At 40.6% G+C, this 13,527-nt stretch overlaps 1 protein-coding gene across 1 annotated transcript in view; it reads left to right on the plus strand.

The window, feature by feature from the left end:
• Positions 1-9,396, plus strand: part of SMC3 (structural maintenance of chromosomes 3) — a 39,053-nt gene extending 29,657 nt beyond the window's left edge. The window contains exons 20-29 of the mRNA XM_056120643.1: positions 154-305; positions 2,060-2,218; positions 3,269-3,376; positions 4,444-4,552; positions 4,750-4,997; positions 5,084-5,296; positions 6,227-6,418; positions 6,570-6,747; positions 7,596-7,702; positions 8,990-9,396. Coding sequence (XP_055976618.1) covers positions 154-305; positions 2,060-2,218; positions 3,269-3,376; positions 4,444-4,552; positions 4,750-4,997; positions 5,084-5,296; positions 6,227-6,418; positions 6,570-6,747; positions 7,596-7,702; positions 8,990-9,061 — 1,538 coding nt within the window. The 3' untranslated portion in view covers positions 9,062-9,396. The remainder of the gene's footprint in view (positions 1-153; positions 306-2,059; positions 2,219-3,268; positions 3,377-4,443; positions 4,553-4,749; positions 4,998-5,083; positions 5,297-6,226; positions 6,419-6,569; positions 6,748-7,595; positions 7,703-8,989) is intronic.
• The last annotated feature ends 4,131 nt before the right edge of the window (positions 9,397-13,527 follow it).

Below are 13,527 nucleotides of genomic sequence, written 5' to 3' on the forward strand. Positions count from 1 at the left end.
GGTGGGGGGAAGGGTGGACATATAGTTATTAGCAAAATAATGTTATTATGAGAGTGAAATGGCAAGTAAAGTGGTTAAAGCTTTTAAGGATTGAAAAATTTAGAACAAGGTTATATTTAGCACTTGGAGAGCATTTTCCTTAGCCTTGTATATGGATTAATAATGAAATCGATCAATTGATGAACCAAATGCAGCAAATAGAAACCCAGCAAAGGAAATTTAAAGCATCTCGAGATAGCATATTATCAGAAATGAAGATGCTAAAAGAAAAAAGGCAGCAATCCGAGAAAACCTTTATGCCCAAGGTTCGTAAGTATGTCTTTTATATGGTTGGGTTATTTTGTGGGCGCCACATGCTGGGCTTGAGGGATCATCTGTGGCGCCAGGACTGAATTCATGTCAACACCTTACCTGATGTACTATCTCTCCAGCTCCCTAATTGTATAGAATTGGGATAGACATGCTTTATAATTCTTTCTGGATATCATATATTCCATTTTTTTGTTTAGAACTTTACTTTTCTTTATTTAAATTTTTATTTTTAAAAAGTTATTCACAATAGTTCTTTCCAAATAATGTTCAAACACCAATTTCACCACCATGCACCTTCCCACCACCACAAGTGGAAAGTGGGTTAAGATTGTTGTATTTTACCCTGGAGCCATCTAAGCCCTTTTATAAGCGATTACAAGCATGTATATTAAAACCTAACAAACGTGCGCTACTTTTGGTACATCAGTGGGCTAGAGTGTAAGAGGATGCGTGCCCACAAATGCGCCTCGTGCTGTAGGATGTTCTGTGTTGCTCTTTTCCGGGAGCTTTATTTCGTAGTCTCCGGTTCTTGGCTGTTGATAAGATTATATAGTGCTGGGAGCAGTTTGTGGGTGTGACTTCCAAGCTAATGGAAAATGGGAGCTAAGGGAAGGAGGCCCAGTCCCGTTATGTGAGGGATTGGAGATCTCAGTCTCAGGTCCTGCATACTTGGGTTTTTCTGCAGGTTCCCCTGTAGGAGAGGCTCGTCCGAGCTGGTGGAGAGCGGCTTTGAGCATGGCTGCGGTTGGGTTCTGGAGGTTTTTGGCTCCTGGGTAGGGAAACTCAACCCGCTCTCTCCCGAGGTGCCCCATTGAAGTAGAGCTGTACTTTTGACTGTGTCTGTCTGTACCACAGGTTCTCACAAAATTTTAGGGGGTGAAAAATCACTTTGCACACCTCCCTGGGAATTTACTTTGAAGTGAACAAGAAAAGTGAAAAGATACTCTGCAATTGTACAGGGTTCTATTTGTACACACCTGTGTTGGTGCACTATCAGCCACTTTGGTCAACACTGGTCTATATCACATCTGGGCTATCCAAAGGCTCCTTTTATAAGCTGCATCCAGAACTTCCAATTTCATTTGAACACAATCATTTTGATCTAGGTTTTAATCGTTTTGTCTGATAGTATAGATGGTATCCTTTTTGGATGATAAAACGATACCATGCTATGGATAAAACCCAATATATGAAGGGTGTTTTACTATTTAGATGGTATTCAAAGCAAGCTGCTTTTGCTATTGTAATAATACCTTACTGCTCTCAAACTGAAGTTTTGATCAAGAAACTGTTAGAACAACTAAAGTAAAGCAACTTTATTTTTTCATTGCTGTAATTATACCCTAATGGTCTGGCAGCTATCATTTGCCATCTTATAATAAATTTCTTGTTATGTAGGTTTTTTTTTATTTAATTTTTTTTTTTTTTTTTTTTTTTGCTTTTTGGGTCATACCCGGCAATGCACAGGGGTTACTCCTGGCTCTGCGCTCAGGAATTACCCCTGGCAGTGCTCAGGGGCCGTCTGGGATGCTGGGAATCAAACCTGGGTTGTCCGCATGCAAGGCAAACGCCCTACCCGCTGTGCTATTGCTCCAGCTCCTTGTTATGTAGTTTTTAACTAGCATATTTAACAAGTATTTTAACTGATATTTCTTAGTTCACTTTAATATCAAGTATTTTTTAACTTTCCTTTGTTAAAGGTAATACAGTGATTAATTTATTAATAAGTGCACAATCTATTTTGTAGCAACGTAGCTTACAGAGTTTGGAGGCAAGTTTGCATGCTATGGAGTCCACCAGAGAATCATTGAAAGCAGAACTAGGAACAGATTTGCTTTCTCAACTTAGTCTAGAAGATCAGAAGAGAGTAGATGCACTGAATGATGAAATTCGCCAACTTCAGCAGGCAAGTATAATTGAAACAAAAGCAGTTTTGTTGGTGAATGACTGGTGAAAAGTGTCTGTCCTGCTAATAAAAGAAAGCAAAGAGGATGATGAGAAAAGATTAAAACAGTTGTGGTGAGGGAATGAAAATGGCTCAAGTGGTAGAGCTCACTTTTTAAAAAAAATTAAAAATTAAGAATATTTCATTCTCCCCCTTCTTTTCATTATTATCACTGATGTTGTCTTGGTTGGTGGTTGCACACTCCCTTGACTGATTCACACGCTTTTAGCTGTGGAGATACACGTCAGGCTGTGCACACCAAGGGTTTGTACTCCTTCGGTTGTGGTGCTTGCACAAATGTTTCCTGGGATGGTCACTTCAGTGCTGACCAGAAGTCACCTCCTGGAACAGTGCTGGCACATATTTTTTGTTGCAGTGATCACTGAGCAGATATTGCTGTGTGGCTGAAAATGGTGGCACCAGGGTTGCAGACAGTTGAGCTGTCAGGATCATGCTAACCATTTGTGGGATGTGGTAGGGTGGGGCAGCATCTGGGCTCATGGTCATGCATGTGCAAAACAGGTACTCTAAGCCCTGCACTACTTCTCTGGCACATATAGAGCTCATGTCTGGCACGTGGGGTTCCCCAGCTTTGACCCCTGACAATACATTGGCCGTCCTCAGCCTCCAAGTGCCCCCAACTCACCTAGAGGAAGTAGCCTCTCCCAGCTCAGAGGTCATTCCTGATGATACCAGGTACCATGTGCCCGATCTAACCCAGCGTGCGTCGTGCAAAGCATGTTCATTTTACCTTTGAACATATCTCCCAAAAATGTAAACAACCAATACTAAGTCCAAAAAGTGAATAGTAGAAAAAGAAAAATTCTTCCAGCAGCCTGCCTTATTGAAAACCAGGAATTCTAAAGAGAGGAGGGAAAAAATGAAGAAAATACAAGGCTTGATTATGTTATAAAATTCCTATTAAGTTCATTTGAATATAAGTAATAACATTAGTAGCATTTTTTTGAAATGTGACTGCTTATGTGAGCAAGCAATTTTTTTTTCTTCTAGGAAAACAGACAGTTGCTGAATGAAAGAATTAAATTAGAAGGTATTATTACTCGAGTAGAGACTTACCTCAATGAAAATTTGAGAAAACGATTGGACCAAGTAGAACAGGTAATTCTTATTTGAATGTTCTTTGATGACTGTAATTATTGGAAGTTTCCATATGTTTTTATGTTTTATTGAGAATCTTGGCTGTGGGAATAGAAAGATTTAATGGTTTGGTTATCTGTCCTGGGTTAAAATTCTACCTCTTTTTCCCTAGTTTATGAGTTAAGTCAATATGCTGAAGCCTCAGTTTCCACTTAGGTAAATAAAGTGTAGTGCTTAATGCCTGTTCTATATGATTGTCCTGGCTTGTTTTAGGTATTCAGTAAATTTAGTAGTATTTTCTCAGCAGTAGGAACTGGGACATTTTTTAGTACCCAGTATCATTTCAGTGATACACTTTTGAAGTATTTTTAATTAATATATTTTTGGTATTATCATAACGTCAAAATTGTTAAATTAAGAATGCCAACTAAAATTATATACAAGTGGTACTACATGGAAAGTATCATGCTAAGCGAAATGAGTCAGAAAGAGGGACAGGCATAGAAAGATTGCATTCATCTCGGGAATATAAAGTAACAAAATAGGAGACTAACATCCAAAAATAGCCGAGAAAAATACCAGGACGTTTACTCCATGGCTTGGAGGTCAGCCGCACACTTTAGGGGTAAAGGCAGCTCAGATAGAGAAGGGAGCGCCAAATAAAGGGTATTGGGAAGATCCACCCAGGATGGGAGATGCATGCTTAAAGTAGACTATAGACTGAACATGATGGCCACTCAATTCCTCTTTTGCAAACCACAACACCCAAAAGGAGAGCGAGAACAAAAGGGAGTGCCCTGCCACAGAGGCAGGGTGGGATGGTGGGATGGGGGGGGGGGAGGGATACTGGGATTAGTGGTGGTGGAGAATGGGTACTGATGGAGGAATGGATACTTGGTCATTGTATAACTGGAACCCAAGCACAAAAATTTATAAGTTTATAACTGTACCTCATGGTGTTTCACTAATAAAATTTTTAAAAAATGCCAACATATTGTTTGAGATATAACATGAAAATTGTTGACAGTTGTAAGATTTTGGAAATAACAATTTTTATTTTACAGTTTAATGCTCCTTTTATGTTCTAGGAACTTAACGAACTGAGAGAGACAGAAGGAGGTACTGTTCTCACTGCTACAACTTCCGAACTTGAAGCTATTAATAAAAGAGTTAAAGATACTATGGCAAGATCAGAAGGTGGGTTTTCATTTTATAAAAATTTCTCTGTCATCTAATTAAATTTTAGTGCATACATACTCCTAATTTTGTTCTGAGTTTTTTAAAATTAGTTTTCATAGAAAGATTAAAACAAACACTGAAAAGAAACTATTTTGATAGTTGACCATTAAAATAAAATCTTTGGTTAAATACCACATCCCACTTCTTTGTTTCAGATTTGGACAATTCCATTGATAAAACAGAAGCTGGAATTAAGGAGCTTCAGAAGAGTATGGAACGCTGGAAAAACATGGAAAAAGAACACATGGATGCTATAAATCATGATACTAAAGAACTGGAAAAGATGACCAACCGACAAGGCATGCTGTTGAAGAAGAAGGAAGAGTGTATGAAGAAGATTCGAGAACTTGGGTCACTTCCTCAGGAAGCATTTGAAAAATACCAGACATTAAGCCTCAAACAGGTAAATTTGCTGGATTTAAATTTGAAATGTCATTGCACATTTTTCTGCATGTGAATTTATTTCTATTTTTTCTCTTCTCTTCATAGTTGTTTCGAAAACTTGAACAGTGCAACACAGAATTGAAGAAATACAGCCACGTTAATAAAAAAGCTTTAGATCAGTTTGTAAATTTCTCTGAGCAGAAAGAAAAATTAATAAAGCGACAAGAAGAGTTGGATAGGGGATACAAATCAATCATGGAACTGATGAATGTGCTTGAACTTCGAAAATATGAAGCTATTCAGTTAACTTTCAAACAGGTTTGTTTTTGTTTGTGGGCAAAAGCTTCAGCAGTGAATCAGTTTATAAAAGATTTAAAGCTTTCTCTTACCCCACTGGATATAGGTAAAAGGTAAAGGCCCTCCCATTGATCGTCAATTTGCTCGAGCGGGCCCAGTAACGTCTCCATTGGAGACTTTGTTGTTACTGTGTCTGGCATATATCGATACTCTCGGTAGCTTGCCGGGCTCTCCAAGAGGGGCGGAGGAATCGAACTCGGGTCGGCCATGTTGGCCGCTTGTAAGGCGAACACCCTACCCGCTGAGCGATAGCACAGCGGTAGGGCGTTTGCCTTGCACGCAGCCAACATGGCCAACCCCACTGGATATAAAACATGAAATTAAGTGTAACATAAGGATTACAACATGTAATAAGTAGAATTGGAGGGATGGTGTGGGTTTGGGTCAGCAGTGCCAGGTGCTTCCCTGGCTCTGTGCTCAGGAGTGCCCCTGGTGTGCTCAGGGATCGAACCAGATGTATGTAAGACAACCATTACCGTATTCTTTCACCCTCTCTTCAGTCCAGTAACTCGAATTTTTTTTTCTAATTTGTTTTTGGGCCACACCCAGTGATGCTCAGGGTTTACTCCTGACTCTGTACTCAGGAGATATTCCTGGCAGTACCTTTTGGGATGGAGGCGTATTGCGCTACCCATTGTACTGTCACTGGCCCCCCAGAAGCTAGAATATTTCACACTCGTGGTTTTCAACCTACTTTTACCTGCTGACTGGTATTTGAAAACTACTGTTTCACACAAGTTCCTCTGAGGATATAATATGTTGCTCTTAATACTTATAATTACTTTTAAATGTTTATTTTTAAGAGTAATATGTATAATTCCACTTAAGCAAATTTATGTTGGGAATGACATCCAGTTTGCCTGTTTCATGCATTCATTTCTTTCTTTAAAGGTATCCAAGAACTTCAGCGAGGTGTTCCAGAAGCTAGTGCCTGGAGGCAAAGCTACTTTGGTGATGAAAAAAGGAGATGTGGAGGGCAGTCAGTCTCAGGATGAAGGAGAAGGAAGTGGCGAAAGTGAGAGGGGCTCTGGATCCCAGAGCAGTGTCCCATCAGTTGACCAGTTCACTGGAGTTGGAATTAGGGTAAAATGCCTTTACTTCCAGTTTTTTTTTCAGAGCATTACAGTAGAATTTGTTGAATATTTTATGTTTCTGAGTTGCTGCGCAGTTGATGCACCATAATCAGTGATGGTGGTTCTACTCCTTTATGATACTAACTCCTGTGTTTTTTCAGGTGTCATTTACAGGGAAACAAGGTGAAATGAGAGAAATGCAACAACTTTCTGGTGGACAGAAATCCTTGGTCGCTCTTGCTCTGATATTTGCCATTCAGAAATGTGACCCAGCTCCTTTTTACTTGTTTGATGAAATTGACCAAGCCCTGGATGCTCAGCATCGAAAAGCTGTGTCAGGTACTCTGGGGGCATCTCTGGGGATGTGCCTCAGTGCTGGCTCACTCTTAGCCTGCTACAGGGATTCTTACTGTCCAAGATACACAGGGAATCAGGCTAGATACGGTATTTGACAGATATGTGTGTTCTCTTTTAGCAGGTTCTTTAAGTTTAATGTCATTTATTTCTGTAAGAAATAGATGTAATTCTTTGTATTAGTTGAAAATTATTTTCCAGTTAGATTTTGTGCAAAGTCTTCCATTTTAAACTTGTGTTTTCTCAATGTTTAAAGGGCCTTTGTCAGAGCTATCTGAGATGGGGGACATAGCTTAAAGGATTGGGGTACATGTGCTAGGCCAAGTTTGTTCCCACACTATCCCAGCACCACTGGCCATGTAGCTTTGGTGGCTATCTATCCTCCAGCTTTTAATGGTCAGACTCCGTTAGCTTTGCTGAATCAGATATTGCTACAGGGAGCCACTGGGTTCCTGGGCATGGCGGGAAGTTGTGTGACACCTGATAACCCCTCCCCCAATTCACTAATTTAAATTAAAAATTTTTTTTATTAGGCTCAAAAAGGTAGAAGGTGGATAGTAGAGGAATGTTTTTGTTTTCTGTGAAAAAAACTGCCTTGCTCTGATGTTACTTCTATTAGAGGTGGCTGCTGCTTTATATTCTGTAGTTTTTAGGATAATGGGGTCGTGAAGAGACATCTAATTTAAGAAATCAAGTTGGCTATTTTTACAGATATGTGTATGAAAAATAAGTCATACTTTTTGAATCTTAGGTAAAGATCATTGCTTTTTAAATTTTCAGTTGTATTGAAAAGAGGGTTGGGTTTCATTGATGTACCTATTATCCTTTTACAGATATGATAATGGAACTTGCTGTACATGCTCAGTTTATTACAACAACCTTTAGGCCTGAGCTGCTAGAATCCGCTGACAAATTCTATGGTGTAAAGTTCAGAAATAAGGTAACTTTTTTAAAAGCATTCGTTCATGTGTTTAATCATGTGTTCATTTGTTTTAATTCCACATGCACAGTCTTTTATTAATTACTTACATTCGTGTATATTGGCAGGACCACACAGCTTTTCTGGTATATTCAGCCTTAAGATTCTTTAAATAGCAAAATAAGAATCAGGCAAAAAATGCATTTAGACATTTAGGCATACATACTTTATCTTTAAAGAATTAAAGTGCACTGTTTATTTATTTTGCTTTTTGGGTCACTGGTAATGCTCAGGCTTCTGGCTCTGCACTCAGGAATTAGTCCTGGCAGTGATTGGGGACCATACGAGATGCCGGGGATCGAACCCAGGTTGGTCATATGCAAGGCAAACGCCCTACCCGCTGTAATATTGCTCTGACCCATAAAATGCAGAATACATGCATTTTTTTAATGTAGGAGTACGGCTATTTAGCCATTGACTAAGCTGATTGAATTGGAAATGAATTCCACATTACTTTTTTGTCATTTTTTAAAAAATTTTTTAATTGAATATCCATGAGATAGGCCATTACAGAGCTGTTCATAATTGGGGTTCAGTCATACAATGATCCAGCACCCAGTCCTCCACCAGTGTACTTTTCCCACCACCAATGTCCCATTTCCCTACCACCATCCTCCAGTTCCCCACCCCCCTACCTCTAGCCTCTGTCTATGGGAGACACTTTACTTCTCTCTCTCTCTCTCTCTCTCTCTCTCTCTCTCCCTCTCCTGTGCATTTTGGTTTGCAATACAGGTGCTAAGAGGTCATAGTGTTTTGTTCAGGGCATTTGGTATTTTTATCGGAATGGTAAGGCTGGAGTAGCTTTCCAATTGGGTGGTAGCTTTGGGGTGTGGACGTGACTGCTGAGGCTCCTGGAAGTACAGGGAGATGGGGGGAGGCATCCCATCCCAACTCTGAAAAAGCCTGGAGAGTTCAGTCACAAAACCCGCATATCCGAATTTTCAGCAGATTATATCTTGGTGTGGTCCATCTTGAGATGGTTGAGTCAGGCCAGACTGGGGGTATGGCACTGATTTTGGATTGTGGAAGCAAGCGGCTGCCTGGGGCTCAAAATGCAGAATATTTTTAAATTCATCTTGAACAAGCCATCATGAAGAGTCGGTTATTTTCTAGACTCAATTTGAGTTGCTATGTAAAAATTACAGATGTTAGACTCCTTATTTTAAACGTTACTTTAAGTGGCGGGAGCACTGAGTTATATTTTTTTAAGATGTAACCAATTTTGCTTTTAACATTTATATTCTTTAGGTCAGTCATATTGATGTGATCACAGCAGAGATGGCCAAAGACTTTGTTGAAGATGATACCACTCATGGTTAATTGGAAAATTATTGCGCACTGGTTTTGAAGATGTATATAATAAGATGATTCTCATACCCAGGAACTGTAAATTTATACTTAAATATCTGGTCATTGTTATTAGATATCAGACTTAGAGCATACACAGCCCTTTTGTATTTCTGTCCTGTATTTTATAAGATACTCTGTAATGTTACATTTCTACTTATAGTTTAAGAATTTTATTTCACACACAACTTTTTGTAAAGTGTCCTCCTATTTTAAATCTTTTGAAACTTGCTAAAAATGGTCTTTCCTAATTATTTTGTCAATTATATTGCCTCTTTTTATAACTGCAATTAAATAATTGAATGACTGAGTTTTATTTGAATTCTTATTTAATATATTGGGGAAATTTCTTAAATGTTTTTTGTCTTGCCTATGAAAAGGTCTGCCTTCATCAAAAATATTTTAAATTAGCACTGTAGCACTGTTCATTGATTTGCTTGAGTGGGCCCAGTAATGTCTCCATTGTGAGACTTGTTACTGTGTTTGGCATATCGAATACATCATGGGTAGCTTGCCAGGCTTCAAAAATACATAATGCATTCATAAATATTAGAAATGTATTATATAACTTATATTATGAGCTTATTTTCCATTATAATTATCAGTTTATCAGTTCCAATAATTTCTGTGCTTTACAAACATGGAAAGCCATCTGAATAGGCTCAGTTTGCACAGACACCTGCACGCTGGATTTTTCTCACAGAAACCCCAGCGGCTACGTGGACGCTGCCAAAACTTTTCAGCCTTTCTCTGGTGCCGCTCTGCAGCCCGGGGTCTTCCCCACAGATGTTGCAGCCAGTGATTTATGCCTTCACGCCAGGCACGTTGAGTTTCCAGGGCCTTCGCTGGGGCTGAGCACAGCAGTCACATCTATGGGGCCTAGACCCCCCTCCCAAAATGCTGTGTCTGCCAGGCGGTGCCGGAGACCTCAGCAGATGCTCCTGCTTTGAGCACCCAGACAGAGCTAGGGAATTGGAACAGAGGCAAGGACAGAACCCCAATGGCCTCCACCCCACCTCCTCCACCCCTCAAAGCAGTGAAAAATCGCGGCAAGTGTTTAGGTGTAAGCCTAAATTTTAAAGTATGGTTTCATATTCTAGTTTCTTTTTCTAGGTGTGATGGGAAGTAGAGATAACGGTCCGGGTTTTTTTGGACCACCCCAGTGGTATTCTGGTTTTATTCCTGACTGTAGATAAAACCAGGTCAGTCGTATGCAAGCACACTTTAACCCCTTAACCTTTCCTAGCCCCTATATTCTGGTTTCTCTTGTTTTAGTTTTTGGACCTCACCCGATAGTGCTTAGGGTCACTCCTGGTGGTTCTTGGGACTGTATGTGGTGGCAGGGATTGAATTCAATTCAGCCTTGTGCAAAGCAAGCCCCTTACCCACTATATTCTTTCTCTGTCTCTTGGTCCACACCGGGCAATTCTTTTTTTTTTTTTTTTAAGTTTTATTTATTGAATCACCGTGAGAACAGTCACAAAGCCTTTCAGTTTAAGTCTTGGTCGGTCATACAGTGATCAAACACGGATCCCTTCGCCAGTGCACATTTTCCACCACCAAGAACCTCAGTATACCCACCCCTCCCCCACCTGTGTGGCAGATTTCCACTTTCTCTATTTTGATCGCATTCAATATTATGACAAAAGACCCAACATTATTATTTGGAATTTTCCCCAATATTCAGACCTGCCAAAAAGATATCATTAGATAATTTGTTTCTATTGCTGATTATGAAGAGTATATGATGTGTGGCTGCAATAGCGGCCACGCAATTTTGGATTTCTGATATTTTAGTAATAAGACTAGAGGGATTACTGCCAAAAGCCCCTGGGTTCTGAGATTGGTTTGTGTGCCTCTGGGATCATGGTCGTTCAGGAGCCGGAGGAAGCATTTGTGGGTGGCAACTTGGGGCCTTGTCAGGGCGAAGAGCAGGGACAGTTCCACCCTCCATTCCACGAGCCCCCGCATGCCTTGTCAGCACAGTCTCATACCTGCTGTCCATTAGACTCTAAAAGATGGAGGCCGCCATGCCGCCACCACAACAGGGACAGGTGGAGGGACAAACACCCTTCTCCTCCCAGGGCGGCATAGCACCGTAGTTAAATACACAGTGCAGATGCATTTCGGTTCACACCAGGCAATTCTTAGGGCTTATTCATGGCTCTGTGCTCTGGAATCACTCCTGGTGGTGCTCAAAGGACCATATGCAGTATCTGGGATAGAACCAGGATCAGCCACATGCAGCCAAGAGCCTAAACCATTCTGGCTCTTGGTTTCTTACTCATTTCATCAGCAGTTCCCAAGCTAGTCTAAATTCTTAATCTGTAGGGAGATTTTTAAAAAAAACAGGTCTTGGGGCTGGAGCGATAGCACAGCTGGTAGGGCATTTGCCTTGCACACGGCCAACCCGGGTTCGATTCCCAGCATCCCATCTGGTCCCCCGAGCACCGCCAGGAGTAAGTAATTCCTTAGCGCATGAGCCAGGAGTGTGCATTGCCGGGTGTGACCCAAAAAGCTCGAGCGGGCCCAGTAACGTCTCCATTTTGAGACTTGTTACTATGTTTGGCATATTGACTATGTCATGGGTAGCTTGCCAGGGTTTGCTGTGCAGGCGAGATACTCCCAGTAGCTTGCTGGGCTCTCCGAGAGGGGCAGAGAACCCGGCAAGCAAAAAAAAAAAAAAAAAGTCTTTCCTAAGTTAGGTGAATCAAAATCTTACAGGTGGATTCCTGGACATTGCTGGTTACAAAGTTTTCCCTGTAATTAATGACTTTTAGATTTTAAACTCCCAGTTTGGAGCTGGAGAGGTAGTATAGCTGGTGAGGCATTTGCCTTGTATGTGATTCACCCAGATTCAATCCCCCGCATCCCATATGGTCCACCCCAGCACCACCAGCAGTGGTCCCTGATCACTGAACCAGGAGTACAGGAGTAAGCTGTGAGCACTGCCAGGTGTGGCCTGAAAAAACAAAAATCACGTTAATCTCTGGGTTCTATTTTGTTTGCATAAGGGATGTTCTACTTTATGTATGTAAGATCATATGACATTTATCTTTTGCTTTCTGACTCACTTCATTTGGTATAATACCCTCCAATGCCAGCCAAGTTGCAGCAAACTGTAAAATTTCATCTTTCAGTTGGGATAGTATTCCATTATCTGTATAAGCCACAGTTATCCACTTACTTGTTGTGTGGCACTTGGGCTGTTTTCAGATCTTAGCTATAGTAAATGATGCTGTGGTGGACATTGATGTGTCTGTGTCGTTTTGGATTAGGGTTTTTGTGTCTGGGGGGTAGATTCCAAAGAGTAGAATCGCTGGGCCCTATGGAAGTCCCGTTTGTTTGTTTTAGGAGTCTCAGCCATTTTCCAGAGACTGAACTCTGTCAGCAGTCCCCCATTGGTGATGAGAGTTCCTTTCTCACCACACCCCCCAGCATTTAGTATTTCTAGTCTTTGTCCTTAGTATTTCTAGTCTTTGTCATATAGACCCGTTCTTACTGATGGGATGTGGTATCTCTGTCATTTTTGCATTTTCCTGATCATCAGTGATGATGAACACTTTCATGTGCCTCTTGGCCATCTTTGTGTCCTCTTTAAGGAAATGTCTGTCTCCTCCATTTTTTGATGGGTTTGTATTGTTAACTGAGTTTTGTGAGTGTATTATATATTTTGAAAATTAGCCTTTAGTTTTTTTTTTTAATTTTTATTAGTGAAACACCATGAGGTACAGTTGTAGACTTACAAATTTTTGTGCTTGGGTTTCAGTTATACAATGATCGAGTACCCATCCCTCTACCAGTGCTCATTCTCCACCACCACTAATCCCAGTATTCCTCCCACCCCCCAGCCCCCCATCCCACCCTACCTCTGTGGTAGGTCATTCCCTTTTGTTCTCTCTCTCCTTTTGGGTGCTGTGGTTTGCAAATGAGGAATTGAGTCGCAATCATGTTCAGTCTGTAGTCTAGTTTCAGCATGCATCTCCCATCCTGGGTGGATCTTCCCAGCACCCTTTATTTGGTGCTCCCTTCTCTATCTGAGCTGCCTTTACCCCTAGAGTGTGCGGCTGGCCTCCAAGCCATGGAGTATAAACCTCCTGGTACTTATCTTAGCTATTCTTGGGTGTTAGTCTCCTATTTTTTTACTTTATGTTCCCCAGATGAATGCAGTCTTTCTATATCCCTCTCTGACTCCTTTCGCTTAGCATGATAACTTTCCATGTAGTACCACTTGTATGTAAAGAAAATTAGTCTTTTGATCTATGGTGTGTAAATATTATCTCCTAATCAATGAGTATCTTTTTGTCTTAGACCTCATTTCTTTTGTAGTGCAGAAGCTTTTTTTTTTTTTTAGTTTGATGTGGTCCCATTTGTTTGTTTCTGCTTTTGGTTTTTGTTTTTGCCAATTATCATTGGAGACTCTTCTGAGATCAAGATCA

This window comes from Sorex fumeus, unplaced genomic scaffold (genome assembly GCF_029834395.1).
Source record: "Sorex fumeus unplaced genomic scaffold, SorFum_2.1 ptg000043l, whole genome shotgun sequence".
NCBI classification, from domain to species: domain Eukaryota; kingdom Metazoa; phylum Chordata; class Mammalia; order Eulipotyphla; family Soricidae; genus Sorex; species Sorex fumeus.